This window comes from Antedon bifida, chromosome 1, assembly GCF_963402885.1.
Source record: "Antedon bifida chromosome 1, ecAntBifi1.1, whole genome shotgun sequence".
Classification (NCBI taxonomy): domain Eukaryota; kingdom Metazoa; phylum Echinodermata; class Crinoidea; order Comatulida; family Antedonidae; genus Antedon; species Antedon bifida.
Window position 1 is genome coordinate 27,850,997 of NC_136226.1, and position 15,782 is coordinate 27,866,778.

General features: G+C 31.7%; 1 protein-coding gene across 1 annotated transcript in view; it reads right to left on the reverse strand.

Annotated features, from left to right (window-relative positions):
* LOC144847952 (low-density lipoprotein receptor-related protein 2-like) overlaps nucleotides 1–15,782 on the reverse strand; it is a 60,986-nt gene that overhangs the window by 43,257 nt on the left and 1,947 nt on the right. The window contains exons 4-5 of the mRNA XM_078704573.1: nucleotides 15,516–15,674; nucleotides 12,629–12,861 (exon numbers count right to left, since the gene is read on the reverse strand). Coding sequence (XP_078560699.1) covers nucleotides 12,629–12,861; nucleotides 15,516–15,670 — 388 coding nt within the window. The 5' untranslated portion in view covers nucleotides 15,671–15,674. The remainder of the gene's footprint in view (nucleotides 1–12,628; nucleotides 12,862–15,515; nucleotides 15,675–15,782) is intronic.

Genomic DNA, 15,782 nt, shown 5'->3' on the forward strand with positions numbered 1-15,782 from the left:
TGATCAATGGTAAAAAAAAACTAGCTGCAAAAGCAATGTTGGGAATACAGTAATGTATAACATATTAAAGAGAGAGAGTTTGTAATTTGTGTATTTGTTCTTCATTTTCTTTCTTACATGTCTCTATCATGGTATATACAATTACAACAATTACTATTATGAAAAATGCCCTGGTATCTTCTTCTTTCTGTTATTTAAATAATGGAAAGACAAATATATTATAATATATAATATTAATAGTGTTGACAATTAAAATTAGCAATTGGAATTGTGTAGGTCACATCGGCAGGTGGACAGACTGTACAGTGACTAATGAATCTCCATGGATGGCAAACCATTTGAGAGACAACATAAAATAATGTGGAAGGATGAGATCACTAAATACTCTATTAGCATTTAGAAAAGAGCAACACGGCAGGACACCAGGCCTACTTTAATGGTGTCAACATGCTTAGGCTTTCATCTACTGTAACATACATTTGAGTAATTCTGAAGCATATCTTGAGTGTTTTCCAGAAAGAAGCCATTCTGATGACATGAGCCAGGCCAATCTAACAATTCCACTATGGAGTAAACTTTGTGATTCTACCTCAGAAGTTGTTAAATAACCTTTCCTTAGTACAGTTCCAATCTAACCATTCACCTTTAACTTCTCTGCACTGACCCTAACCTTTCTAAATATACATACAATACTGAACTTAAGTTGACAAAGACAACCCCTTCTTGTTCTTGTAATATTTTATTATACCCACTAGACTTTAATGGAAGACCAGTTTGTATCAACGAGAACAAGTTCCATTGTCTGACACACAGATTTGAAAAAAAAAAAATTGCCCATAAATAATCATATTGACAGAATTTATTGAATGGTTTCCCCTTAAATTTACGCATTTAACACTATGATCTTCACCTTGGAAACAGGCCTACGGGGAGGCAAACAGGCCTACAAGGAGGCAAACAAGCACACAGATAATAAGTTAATAAACACAATAAATCACGGAACATGCCAGGTACAGGGTACTGTATTATGTTTATGCTGACAATAACTGAATTGTTACAAGTAACAGTATTGTTGCATTAGGGTCATGTAATAGCTTACAGACCTACCTTAATTAACTATCAGGGGGACTAGATGGTCATTTAACCTTTCTTTGATTTAATTCTTTGATGCTATAGTATTTCTCATGAATAAACATTAGTGAGAACATGAAGCTTATCAGGGAGGCAGGGAAACCCCCTGAAATGAATACAAATACTTCACTTTATATGGAAACAGTATTACTTTAAATATCTAGTAATCTACAATGTCAAGATATAAGATACAGGGCAGGCTATAGGTGACGGATGAACAAAAATGTTTGTTCGAACATGAATTATTTTATTGTATGTAAGTATGTATGTCACTAGTATTGTCAATGTAAATTACTGTTTCATTTCTAAATTAATATTGTTGATGTTCTCTACTCAACCATTTTGGACAGAATAAATAGATAATATAGGCTGATGGTGGTGTTTCTGCTAGTCCAACATGTGTTAATCTTGTTTTTTTATTCAGTATATTACACAGTAATGCCGATGCTACTGTAACTTTTTTTACTGTATTTTTTTTATTGTATTAACTGTTTTATGGTTGTTTAAGTCACAACCACGTACAAGCTTTTAGCTTTTTGTTGATGGGCCTTTTCATCTTTTTTTTCTTATATTTGTCTTTTGGATGAATACAATTCAATTTACTGCAGTAGAATAGTGTTGACATGGTCCCTAAATATACATCAAAATTGAGGAGCTGAAGGAATAAATCTGCATTCACAGATATTTTGTTTCATGGAACCATGGAGAAATAAGTTAGAATTAACCTTAACATTGTACGTTGCAAAAATAGGTTCAGTGTTTTTACATGCTGCCCATCAGAGTTGACATTTAGCTCCTTTAACAGGGTGACCCACCTTCCCAAACTTGTACACATGTGTTGGTGAAATGCCCGGCACATCATCTCATCAGCTTCTGGTTTCATTTTCTTTGTGTTTCCTGATGTTATTACCTTCCAAAGTAATTTTGTACTGTCTTCCCAAAACGGAAGGCAGTGTCGTTTTGGAAAATCGTATCATGAATGGAACTGCACCATTTTCTGTCCATGAAATGGTGTGAATGTCACTAAAGGATACGCAGTAACAATTCAGGTCAGAGTGCAATGTTGCTTACAAAGTATACGCCACTGCGGCCGATTGAGCTCCGCTTTTGTGCAAGTTGTTTACTGTGAACAGAATGTATTCAAACCTAAGAGTCCATAACTAAATATCCATATAAGTACAGTGCCTATACAATCTCAAGGATGTTATTTGTACCACCATGGAGAAATAAGTTATTATTTATTATTTATTACTTATTTCTCCATGGTACCACAAAACAAGTCAAGTCTATTCAACCCACACCTACAGTAGGATCTAATATATTTCTATTCCTAATCTTGGCTACTGTACGAAATGTAAAAAGGTCATTACATTGTAGAAAAGAATGATACAGCAAAAATATACGTATTTCAATGGATACACTAATAACCAATCAAGGATGCCTATTCTATATATAATTATATCATGTGTTCTCAGTATGTACATTAAAACGTATGATTTGTGCTTCTTTATTGAATTTAGTACATTTCGTGCCTAATCACACTAACTGTAACTGTAAACCTGTCAGTTTTGGTGATTACTTCGAAATCGTTGCATTATAATGATTGGAATTAGGGACCACAATAAAGATTAAAACCAACATGCGAAAAAAAAATGTTTAACAATTAATAACGTTTTTTTTTTTGTGGTTTTTTGACAATGGAACAATAACACTGATAATTCTTTTATTTTTTTTTTTTTTTTTTATAACATTTTTGGTATAATTCAAAAGTATTCAACTAATAACTGAATGTACTGTATGCCTACTGTAATGCTATAAAAAATGACAAATTGATCTGCTTCCAATCCCCTTTGGTATATAATCCAAGGGCCTACATTCTTTCCTCCACCAGGATATAAAACATGTTTAAGCATGGATGAAGAAGTAGACTTATTAAAAGTAAAAAATTCCTGGAAATTTTACTTAGTGCATTGCTACTATGTAACGTGGTGTTTTGCTTTTACAATGTATATTTTGTAATTACTAAAATGTCCATATCCCATTGAGCTACTGTATGAAATGTAGTATAAATCCAACAGCAAATACAATGGAATATTGACAATTCAATGTTTGGAGACCAGTGGTTTGATCTCATTGTAAACACTAATAAAATAAGAATTAAACAAAAAGCAAAATAACCAGAAAGAAATGCCACAAGATTTCAGAAAACAATAAAGGTATTGACCGGGATAAGAAAAAAGAATATAAAAGAATAACCAGGATTTACAGTAGAGAAAGAACAACACATTCCAACTACTTCAATAAAAATAATATATAGTACATTTATATGCAATAATTCTAAATGGTAAGGTATTTTTAATTATTCAATATTTAGTTGGGCTAAGAAAAAAGAATGTAAAGAATAACCACAATTTAGAGAAGGAACTACTTTAATAAAAACAACATTTATTCAAATATGCAATAATTGCTGGGAATTAAAAAAGGTACTGGTACTTTCTTTATTCAATTTTTGTTTTATTTACTTTTTTGCTACTGAATGAATATAATCAAAGGCAAAAGATTCTGAATGTCACAGTTTAAACAAACATTAAAAGTAATATAAAAAGTTCAACAATTCTGTCATCCAAAACAAGTAGGTACAGTACAGTAGTTGCTATGTGACAACTTAATAATAGGCCTACAGTACTGTATCATTGGGTATTTAAATCATAACAGATTCTTTTTTTTAATGTTGCTGTAAAATGTACAGTATTTGGTGAGTTGAAGAAAATTACAAGTGATATTGCTTACTGTAATGTCACGATTGCCCAAAATACGGAACATGTAATAAATAACCTTTTATACCTACTGTAACATGTTTGATTGTGAAAGGTGACGTACCACATAACATATGTTGTCAATTATGCTATTTAACACCACAACCATAAACGAATATGTGTTAAAATATCTATTTTAAGAAATAGAAATGTTTGGGCTGGTACTGTATCATAAAAACACAGATATTTTTTTATAAACATACTATTAACATAGTTAAGATTTCTCAACAGATCAATGGATACATTAACTGTCCATATAATACATTACTATTTCCAAAGCTGAAAGTTACAGTAGTTGCTATGTGAGTTAATAATGTCACCTACATTTATTCCATGATATACAGTAGTGCACTTAATAGCAAGATGAAAGGCCCATAATAAATAACTTAAATCTGGTTTAGTGGAGTCAAGAGCTATAAAATACTTTCACATGAAGAAACCTTTTGAGGTAAGCCTTTCAACAACTTTCCCAAATTCCATAAACAAAATTCATTTTAAAAATAAAGTTTAGATAATTCACCTAAATAAAAAAAAACTTGGGGCAATCTATCTGTAATTAATTCTACTTGGCCATAGTATCTCAGGTATTCACTGGTCTAGACAGGATTAGTATAAAAATACTTTCAGACATTTTATAAAACACAAATTCCAATACAAGGAGTAATGTAATTTATGAGTATTTTCCAAAATATCCCACTAAAAGTACTTTATTATATATTATGTTACATTTAAAAGAATTATTTTATTTAAAAAATTATTCTACACGTTAGCCTGACTGAAATCAGTCACTGTACTGTATATATACAACAGTATCAGTAATGTTAACTTGTGGTATACCACTGTGGTTCCTAAGAAAATATAAATAAGGTTGAGAATTTCTCTGTACAGTACATTAATTCTCCATGAAGACTTAATATATATCATTTTTGTCAGTAAATTAGATTTATGCTAACTAACTGTAACATTTTAACTATTGTAGAAAGCTTATATTGAAAGCAGTTTTTATACAATACTGTATATTCCTCCTTGAATTATTGTATGGTTTGAAAAACATATTTATTATTTGTTACTAAATTAATACAATTACAAACATAGATTAGAATAGATTCTTAACTGTCCAGAGATATACTGAAAATGTATTAATTACTTAATTAATGTATTTAATCATGTAGTATCTTTATTTTGTCCATTTACAAATTTGTTTTGAAAACAGAATTCTGGCATAAGTTTGTCCTTAAGGTTGTTCTATTTTCTATTATTTAATTTTGAAAAATTTAAAATTAGGAAATATTATTAGGTTTATTATTTACAGTACTGTATATTAAATACTCACTAATTGTTGATGGTGACACCGTAGATGTCTTCACAGTGGATCCTTTCACAGTATGAGTAGAGGTACTCACAGTAGAGACAGTCACAGTAACATTTAACTTGTTTGCCTGCGTTACTGTAACAGGTATCCTAGTAGTAGTTTTATTCTGACAGTTTCCTAAGGCAGCTAATGCCAGGCAAATGTAAACTAACGTCCACATCTTGTTCACCTCTACAGCAGGGATGATCACAATGTAATGACTAGATCACTAATAAAACTCCTCTGGAATAATATCTAGCTACCATACAATGATCTGAATGGAGCCAGCCAGTGACAAGTAACATATGACTGTCACTTTTATCCCTTGTTATTAGTGTGAACCTGAGTGATTATGAATACTCTACTTGCTTTTGTTGTAGTCTCACAATCACTATTCATAGCTAACCAGCTATAACACAATAGCATCTACATATAACAATTAACAGAGGATTGAGTACCACACCTCAGGAGGTAATGCATAATTTTACTTCATTTTATAGTTATATTTTTAAAAACTTATATCAAATTATGATTGTAAACATTGTACAGCAAACAAATTAATTATTGTAAGAAATATATTTTGGTACAACTACATAAAAAATGGAAATAATATTAAGATAATGGTTTCTTCCATTATTGTTATGATGAATCATCTACCTTAGAATTCTAATTGGTATTAATTTTTGCAACCGTTGGCAACAGACAACTCCATTTTCCTGTAGGGATGTAAAGTAATCTGTGCATGAGTACAGTACTGTACATTCATAACATGATTCTCTATGGTTATACAGGTACACAAATACCTTATATTTGAGTATAAGTGTACCCTTGATATTAGGTTTAAATGTAGTCAATTTCATGCAACATTTTACTAAAAATGTTTTATATTGTTTTTGCCACAATTTGGCAGACTTCTTTGTTTTTAAATGAATTATTTCTTTAAATAAATAAAAATAATAGTAATATAAATATTATTTTTTCTCTAACTATGTTGATGGGCTATTAAATAGCACAAGCAAACAGCGAAAAAGGCAAACTTAATTGTATATTGAATCATATATCTTAACACAGTCAATGAAAATATTTTACAATTTATATCAAGAAAGGATATTTTGTCAAAACTACAAGAATTAAGCCTAATGTTTTTATTCAATTCTGAAATCTCATGAATAATGCTACAAAAAAATGGATGCATTTAATAATTGACATGGATTAAAACATAGAGATCTCTATGATTAAAATAAGTACTTTAATGAAATTTTATCCATGTAAAATAAATTATTAAATGCACTGCACCCATTTAAAAAAGTCATTTTGTCTTTATCTTTAGAATATAATATTAAATGAGCAGTGATTAAATGTCTTTAATTTGGGTGTGTTTAACAGGTATAACAATAGCAGTATTTAGTAGGAACTTTTGTTTTTAAACTAGTGTACCTTTTCATTATAATAGTCAAATAAGAACATCAAAGCTACCACCTATTGTTTTACACTAACAAGCATTTTGTGACAGAAATGTCCATTTCACACCCTTTAATTGTTTCGTCTAAATTGTTATTATGATAATGTGATGATTATGTCTCTTCATTCAATAATTATTAGCATGTTTGATCATTTCACGCTAAAGTAAATATTTATTTTATCTATTAAGCCAAATACAAGATTTAAAGTCAACACTAAGGCTGGTAGTAAAGACTGTAAAGACAAGTTTCACTTTACTTTAATACATGTTTTTTGAAGTGGAAGACAGCTCACTTATATACGTTAATGATAATTTGATGATGATGTCTTTTTAATCAATAATTATTAGCATGTTTGTTCATGTCAGTCTAAAGTAAACATTTATTTTATCTATTAAGCCAAATACAAGATTCAAATTCAGCACTACAGCTGGTAGTAAAGACAAGTCTCACTTTACTTTAATACATTTGAAGACAAGTCACTTATATACTTTAATGATAATTTGATGATTACGGCTCTTCAATCAATAATTATTAGCATGTTTGATCATGTCAGTCTAAAGTAAACATTTATTTTCTCTATTATGCCAAATACAAGATTTAAAGTCAACACTACAACATTACATATTAACTTAAAGTGGAAGACAAGTCACTTAACTTTAGATCCATAGATTCTTTATATAAAATATTAATTTAATGAGTACATGCGAAAATCTACCTATGGTTTCATGCAACGTATGTTGAATAGTGGTAACATCCTTGTTGCTTGTGTTTGCAAACATATGCTCCACAACTCCAAAATGTATTGTAGATGGAGAAGCATTCTATATACTTAAGTTTAGATTTTTCTTTTTCTGTTTATAAGTTTATTAATATGGATGATATTTCCGAAATAAAAAAGAAATTGAAATTGAATTGAATTAATAAAACAACATAGTAGTAGTAACAAATGCATATTTTCAGTGAAAATTTTAAAATAAATACTGCAGAGATCAAACAGATTTATATGTTAAATGTGTATTTGGAGTTTTTACTTTTTATTTTTTTTATTATTCAGTATGGTGCTTCGGCCAACAGAGCAAACAGAATTTCTATGTTTTTTCTTAAAACAAATGACAATAAATGATACTTGACTTGATTTATATTCTTTATGTTTAGAAATAGATAAATAAACTTGAATTAAAATTGGGTGTTAACGTTTGGTAATGCACACATAATTTTCATCATTTTTAGCTATGGATATTATTTTTGTTATTATGTTTTTTATTTGTTACCAGCCAAGAATGTTTGGTTTTGAACATAACCCTACCTGTAGTGTTATAATGAAATGAGTCACTATTTTATCAATGATGTAAGTCAGCATAAGATAATACATAGGGATTTTAATTATCAGTGAATCTATCTCAAATATTTGACCTCTCAAACTCTTTCTCATTAAAATAATAAGGTGATGGTTTATTGTTTATTTGGTGTTGAATTTTGATTGAGTCATGCATGATTGAGGATAGCCTATAATAAATCTGGAGGCCATGGTTAAGGTGATGGGGAGGGGGATAACCTTATGATTGAGGTCTGTCTGGTATGTGATTTTGGTGGGGCTATTGAATTGAAATATTTATATTGGGCGGTCAATGACTGGTCTCCCAGAGGGCCCAGTTATGATCAGTGGCTGTGATGTACTAGAACGTACACCGGGGTAACCCTCTACTCATCTCAAAAGATGTACTAGGTTCTTTAAAGTGCACATGAGCTAGATGTGCTAGGGAAAGGGATCATTCATGGCTAATTGAGGCTATATAGCCTATAATACATTTTTATTTATCATTTTATATTTAAAATAGTATGGGGGTATGATGGTGGAGGTTATATATTAATTATGATACTGTATAACCATATAATTGAACCTGGGCTGTGATTGGGTAAGGCAGAATGAGGAAAGGGGTATTATGGAAAGGCTATGATTAGAGAACTCTATAATGAAAGATTATGGCCAGTAGGTCCTATAGGTCCTATAATATTTTTTATTTGGAAAAATAATTTAGCTATATTTAAATTATTTATTTGAATGCATTTAAAACCTTCATTATGTTTAATTCGGTGTAATACTTGCAACACATAATGTTTAATACACAAATACATCTTATGAAACCATTAACAACTTCCCCTATTATAGTTCCATTCACCATATTCAGGAATCAATCTATTAAACTATCACCCTATTAAGATATCACTCCATGAAAGTTCACCCTAAGGTAACCTAGGCAATTTGTAAATTGTAATGTAAATTAAACATAACATATAAACATGTTCTTCTATCTACCACGAGAATTTTCTCAAATTTTCCTTACAGTGTGCTACATACACCCAAATGCAAATATTGATAATGCGAGTGAGACTATTTCCAGTACTGTTCACCGGTATGAAACAATGGCACCGGACGCTCCACAAATAATTCTAGGAGACTTCAACAAATGCACTTTGAAGGATGTGCTACCTACTTATGAACAAGCAATCTCTGTAGAAACAAGAGGCAGTGCTACACTGGACTTATGCTACTGCAATGTGAAAAAAGCATACACAAGCAAAATCTGTTCAAAACTTGGAAATTCTGATCATAACAATATACATATTATGCCAAAATACAAGACAAAATTAAAACAGTCAAAACCAGTAGTTATACAACAGCAGTTGTGGAGTACAGAGGTGGTTGAAAAGTTGCGTGGCTGTCTAGCATGTACTGATTGGGATAGTATGCTCGATGACGATGATACTCTTGATGTAAGGGTATCTACAATCTCAGCATACATATCCTTTTGTGTTGATATGGTTATACCTAAAGTAACAAAAAAGATGTATGCAAATGAAAAACCATGGATCTCTAACCAACTAAGGAAACTGTTACAAGATAAGCGTATAGCGCATAGAGGAAAAGATACTCCTAAAGTCAAGGAAATTCAAAAGGAAATAAACAAGTGTATAAAAAATAGCAAACTGAAATACAAAAAAACACTAGAAAATAAATTTAAAGACAAAAATCCTAAAGCAGCATGGAAAGCAATTAAAACACTAACCGGCTACAAAGAAACCATATTGCGTGTACATGGAAGTGAGAACTTCGCTAATGACTTAAACAACTTTTTCTGTCGTTTTGAATCCGAGATATTAGTTACCAAAAATGAAAATGAAGACACAGAAATCCGCGAAAATGAGACTTCATTAGTAAACAATGCAGTCATAAATGTAGTTGATGTGCGTAATGTATTCGCCAAAGTAAAGCCTGGTAAAAGTACTGGCCCTGATGGAATTGGAAATCGTGTTATTAAATACTGCAACCAAGAGTTGGCACCGATATATACCAAACTTTTTAATGAGAGTTTAGCAAGTGGTACAGTGCCCAATCAATGGAAAACGGCCTGTATCTCACCAATTCCTAAGATAAAAAATCCCAAGGAACTTAATGACTATAGGCCAATAGCTATCACATCCAATGTTGGTAAGTGCCTAGAAAAGATTGTACTTAGGCAGTTGCTTGATCAGACGAAATTTTTTCTCGATCCTCTCCAATTTGCCTATCAGAGTAATAGAAGTGTTGAAGATGCTGTGCTCTTCCACTTACATAATATTTACCAACATTTAGATGTGCCTAAATCATATGTAAGATGTTTGTATATAGATTTTTCTAGTGCTTTTAATACCGTTGAACCTGGTTCATTAGTACGCAAACTTAAAGAAATGAACGTAAACGACACATTGACTTCATGGATATATAATTTCTTAACAAATAGGTTCCAGTATGTTAAACTAAACGGTATTTTATCTGATAAAAGAACTGTTAGCATTGGCACGCCACAAGGGTCTGTTATCTCCCCAATGTTGTTTTCACTGTTCACCAGCAGTTTCAGAGCCAATTCAAATGAATGTTGTATAGTAAAATATGCAGATGACACAGTCATCACTGGATACATTACTGGCAATGATGAAACAAGCTATAGACAACTAGGATGTGATTTTTATCACTGGTGCTGCAATAACAACCTGAAACTAAACATAAAGAAAACAAAAGAAATGCAAATTGATTTTAGGAAAATTAAAGAACCCTTAGAACCTCTGATTATAAATGAAAATGAGATAGAAGTAGTAAATGAGTACAAATATCTGGGTTGTATAATTGACAATAAGCTAAATTGGATAAATAATGTAAATAAAGCCACATGCAAAGCCAACCAAAGGATGTTTATTTTAAGAAAAATGAAGTACCTACAAATTGACAAAACCATACTTAAATTGTTTTATAACTCTGTAATTCTCAGTGTAATACTTTTTTGTAATGTTTGTTTTTATGGTAATACAATGCAAAAAGATAAAATTAAACTTAATCGAATAGGAAATAGAGCAATTAGACTAGTAGGAGAGCACTTACCTGATGTTGAATCCTTGTATAAAGAAAATGTGTTAAAAAAAGTAAAAAGTATCATTGATGATGAAACACATCCTCTTCACAAACAATTTGCTCTCATGAATTCTGGCATAAGACTACGTGCACTTAATACCAAAACAAAACGGTTTAGGTGCTCGTTTGTACCTAATGCTATACACTTATATAACTCCAGAGTACAAAGATAAAATGTAACCGCTTTTGTTTATTTTTATAGCTCACACATGTAATTTTAATGCTTTTATATAAACTTTAAGTCATCGTTAGTGCAATATAATAATAAATCATATAATATAATTAAATAATAATAATTTTTATCTAATTTTAACAATTTTTAGCCTCTTAACTTTTTGTGTGTGTTTTTGTAAATTGTATTTTATATTTTTGTATTTTGCCAGTTTTCAAATCACATTTCTGTTTTTTAAATGGACAATAAAGTATATATGACTATGACTATATGACTATGACTATATATGACTATGACTATATGTTTTATCAATTTGTTTGTAGGCCAACTGAGTCAAATAATATTAGTATTACTGTATTTGTTGATAGATCTTTTCTACTGAGTTCATCATATTAGGTCAAAAGAAAATACATTTTAAAAACCAGACCAACCCTCGATGTGTCCTAACTTCCAAATACTGTAGTTTAAATAAAAATTATAAGGATACAGTAGCTTGAGAAAAATAAAATAGATAATAAAGAGAAAAATATCATCCACCGCAACAATTTCTAATTTAAATGACATTCTGTAAATTTGAAGGCTAACTTTCTACAATGGTGTCTGATTTATATAAAATAAAAACTATTGAACTCTACATATGAACAGTTTTTCGCCTGTCTGTAGTAGCAGAAGGTTAAAACGTTCAGTGGTTTTGGTTGATAGAAGAAAAGTGCACAATACAATAATTGAGGTTTATTGTGAGGGGATTTCATTATGGAATAAAGGCAGTTTACTGATCTGGGTAGGAACTGCTTTGCTGACTGCTGTGGTTCCATAGAGGGCTTAATCCGAATTGTCTTAACTTCCAGTTAAGCTGCAACAGGATTTTGAGCTACAGGGAGATCAAAGGGTTCATCTGTGGCTGCGACATGATCAGTTTCACGCCCCTTAACAGACCTGCACACCGCGGAGAATATGTACATAGTACAGTACTGTTGGTATTTTTCGCGGCCAGACATAAGAACAAAAGACTGTTAGGTGACCTGTAGTTAGATTACCTTGGTTAAACTGGGAACAATGTTTAACACTTACAATATTTGAATTTCTCCATTTCTGAGGCCAAGATATTAGATGGAGTGGGGGGGGGGGGGCTAATAATACTCACATGCCATTTAACCAGTTTCTTTGAAGACTCTTAGCTGAGTAAAATCATTTTCTTAATACCTTCCCCCCCAAAAAAGAAATAGCTATAAATGTCTGTCAACTTACATATTTGTCTGTCTGTTATGAACACGTGTATATCCATTGGCCGTTTATCCAAGTCCTGCACAAGGGTGACCTCATTAGCGCCGGTGTGCTTTTCAGCTCTTAGTACTGCTTTCAACGTCCAATCTGTCCAGTATATATAGTTACCATAAAGCGTAAGTGCGAATGGCTGGATGACACGCACTACAATCGTCTCGCGTTGTGTACCATCAAGGTTTGATCGTTCAATACGATCACTAAAAAAATTAGAAAATGATATAAATTTAATTTATTTTTTAAATTACTGTATATGTTTTATAGATAAAATAATAATAATAACTAGCTTTAATTCGTCACTATGATGAATTATAGGTTATATGCATTGATTTAAAAAAAGATAAATAAAACGTCATATGCATGATAATGCATATAACCTAATAATACTAATAAAATGGGTTTGGAATTCAGACTCATCTTTCTAAGCAGGATCTCCGAAAATATTTTTGTTTTCATTTTAGGAATACAATAGACATAAGTGAATTCATTCACTGTCCTTCCGAAAGGTCACAACCCTGTGTTTACAAGACAAACATATCAACAGGATGTTCACAAAGTCTCTTGTAGTGGAGTTGTTATTGCCATGAGAAAAAAATGAAAAAAAAATCCTGGCAGAACTTGAATAAAAAACTTTGGAATCTGTCGCCAAGCATCTTACTCCTTCTTTACATATCTTCCGAGTCTCCATGGTTATATGGATAAATAGTTTACATTATAAAAAATGTAATATTACTGGTAGTAATATTGTTTATTTGTTTACTTGTGAATAATTTTGTTGACTATTCATGTTTAAAGCTCTGTCTACACTATTAAACTTTACTGTATGTGATGTGCCCATATATGGACACAATGATGTAATATCACTAATATATTTGGGCACATCACACTTTTTTTGTCAAACTAGTTTGATAGTGCAGACAGAGCTTTAGAAAAGAGGAAGACCAAACATATCATGACAGTTATAGAAAATTAAAATTACAGACAAAAGACAAACCATCATCTGAATGACAGAGGAAAATGGCAAGAAATTAGTGGAAAGCATTATGTCCACAAGATAAGAGACGTCGTAACTGATTCATGTGTATTAAATCATGGAGAAATAAGTTAAGACTAACCCACATCCTTGTCAACAACTGATTATTCAACCAAAGTTTAAATCAAATGGTAACGGGACGATTCGGCCCTGAGACGATTCGGCCCGGGATGATTCGGCCCTGGGACGATTCGGCCCGGGACTATTCGGCCCGGGACGATTCGGCCCGGGACGATTCGGCAAACTTAAATTTATCGGCTTTGATATGCATTTATAAGCATAAAATAAGCTTTTTTCCCCAAACTTTATTTTCACAGAGACTATGGGGTAGTACTACTAGGGATAAAGATGCAATAAAGCAAACATTTTGAAAACATTGTCGAAAATGATCATTTTTTAGTCACGCGAACGATGTAAACAAGTTACGCCCTCTGTTGGTCGCTTGGCGAATGCACGAAATAAACAAGGTTTTCGAAGTAATAAATTGAATATAAAATTACGTTTTTTTAGTAATTTATTATATATATTATATCAAGATTGTCAATATCAATAAATACGGATTGTTAAACACCTTTAAAAACTTGATAAATACCAAAAAAAATGAATATGAATTTGGTCTAAAGTGAGACGTTTCGGCCCACAAAGTGAGACGATTCGGCCCAAAAGTGGGCCGAATCGTCTCACCAAAAGTGGGCCGAATAGTCCCGGGCCGAATCGTCTCAGGGCCGAATCGTCCCTGAACCAATCAAATAAGGATATAACATCTATCATCATTTACATTGTGATTGTGTATTATATCATAATCAGATTGGCTTGCTTTATTGTTTGTTTGTCTTCTTTTGTCATTATATAAACAAGGAACAACAAGCAATCGTGTGGTTTTCTATTTGAATGTTGTTTTACAAATTAATGTCAATTCAGGTTATGTAAATAGTCAGTCAATTCTTGGTACTATATCTAAATTTGTCCAGTATCATGGGCAAATCCGTTGATACAGTGTCACATGTGTTTCATATGTGACACCTGTATCATAGGCCCTAACCTAACCTTTAATGATACATGAGATGCTGTATTCAGAACTTGCCTATGATAAGATTCAATGTTCGACAATAGCTCTATACTGTACCTCTGTATCAGAATCATTTTTAATCGTTTTATTAACCATATTTTATCATTGGGCTATAGCGTTTGTGAAATTTGAAGTATTTTTCTCTGTTGTTTTATTGTCTTAATTATGCCAAGCAAAATGAATTGCCATTTTAAGTGGAACAATACAATTTCTTGAATCTTGAATCTTAAATACTGAAACAGAATATAGAATCAGGTGGTCACGGTGGGAATCAACAAACTGAGTATATATAAGGTGAAGGGTTGTAAAACTGCATGAATTGGGTTTCCTAATGTACTGTACGCTTCAACTAAATTGACCAAACTTGATTTCACGAGGAACGTCATTACTGTAATATAGTGTTATGAGGTTTCTGACTTGTAATGAAGACTCTTACTCGCTTGACTGCAGTAACACATATATTGTTTATTCAGTAATACTTTATGATACAATAATAATGATACAACTAACTAACTGACTAAGGAACAGAGGATACAGTGATGCTGTTGGTGAGATGTGAGGTGTGTAGGTCTGCTTCTGGAGAAGGGGCTGTGAGGTGTATGGTTGGATGGGTTTGGGAGCAAAAAGTAAACAAACAACAAATCATGTACGTACATGTCATGCGGTTTTCTCTCAAATCCTTCCCACCATGCATCGCGCATGTTGCGATAAACCTTATTTAAAGTACAATACAATGCTAAGTATATACTTACTGATATGCATCTGCCCAGTAGAGTTTAGATTCTTCGTAATCAATGGTCAGTCCATTTGGCCAGGTTATGTCTGTATCAATAAGTGTTTCTCTATAATGACCAATTATCGATGCTCTTTCTATTTTCGGTTCTGCTCCCCAATCAGACCAGTACATTCTCCTGTTTAACAATCACAATAATCATAATCAATAATAATCACTTATTAAAATCATAAGAAATGCATTCCTAAAATGAAGATACAAAGACCAAAATATTTTATCGCATACA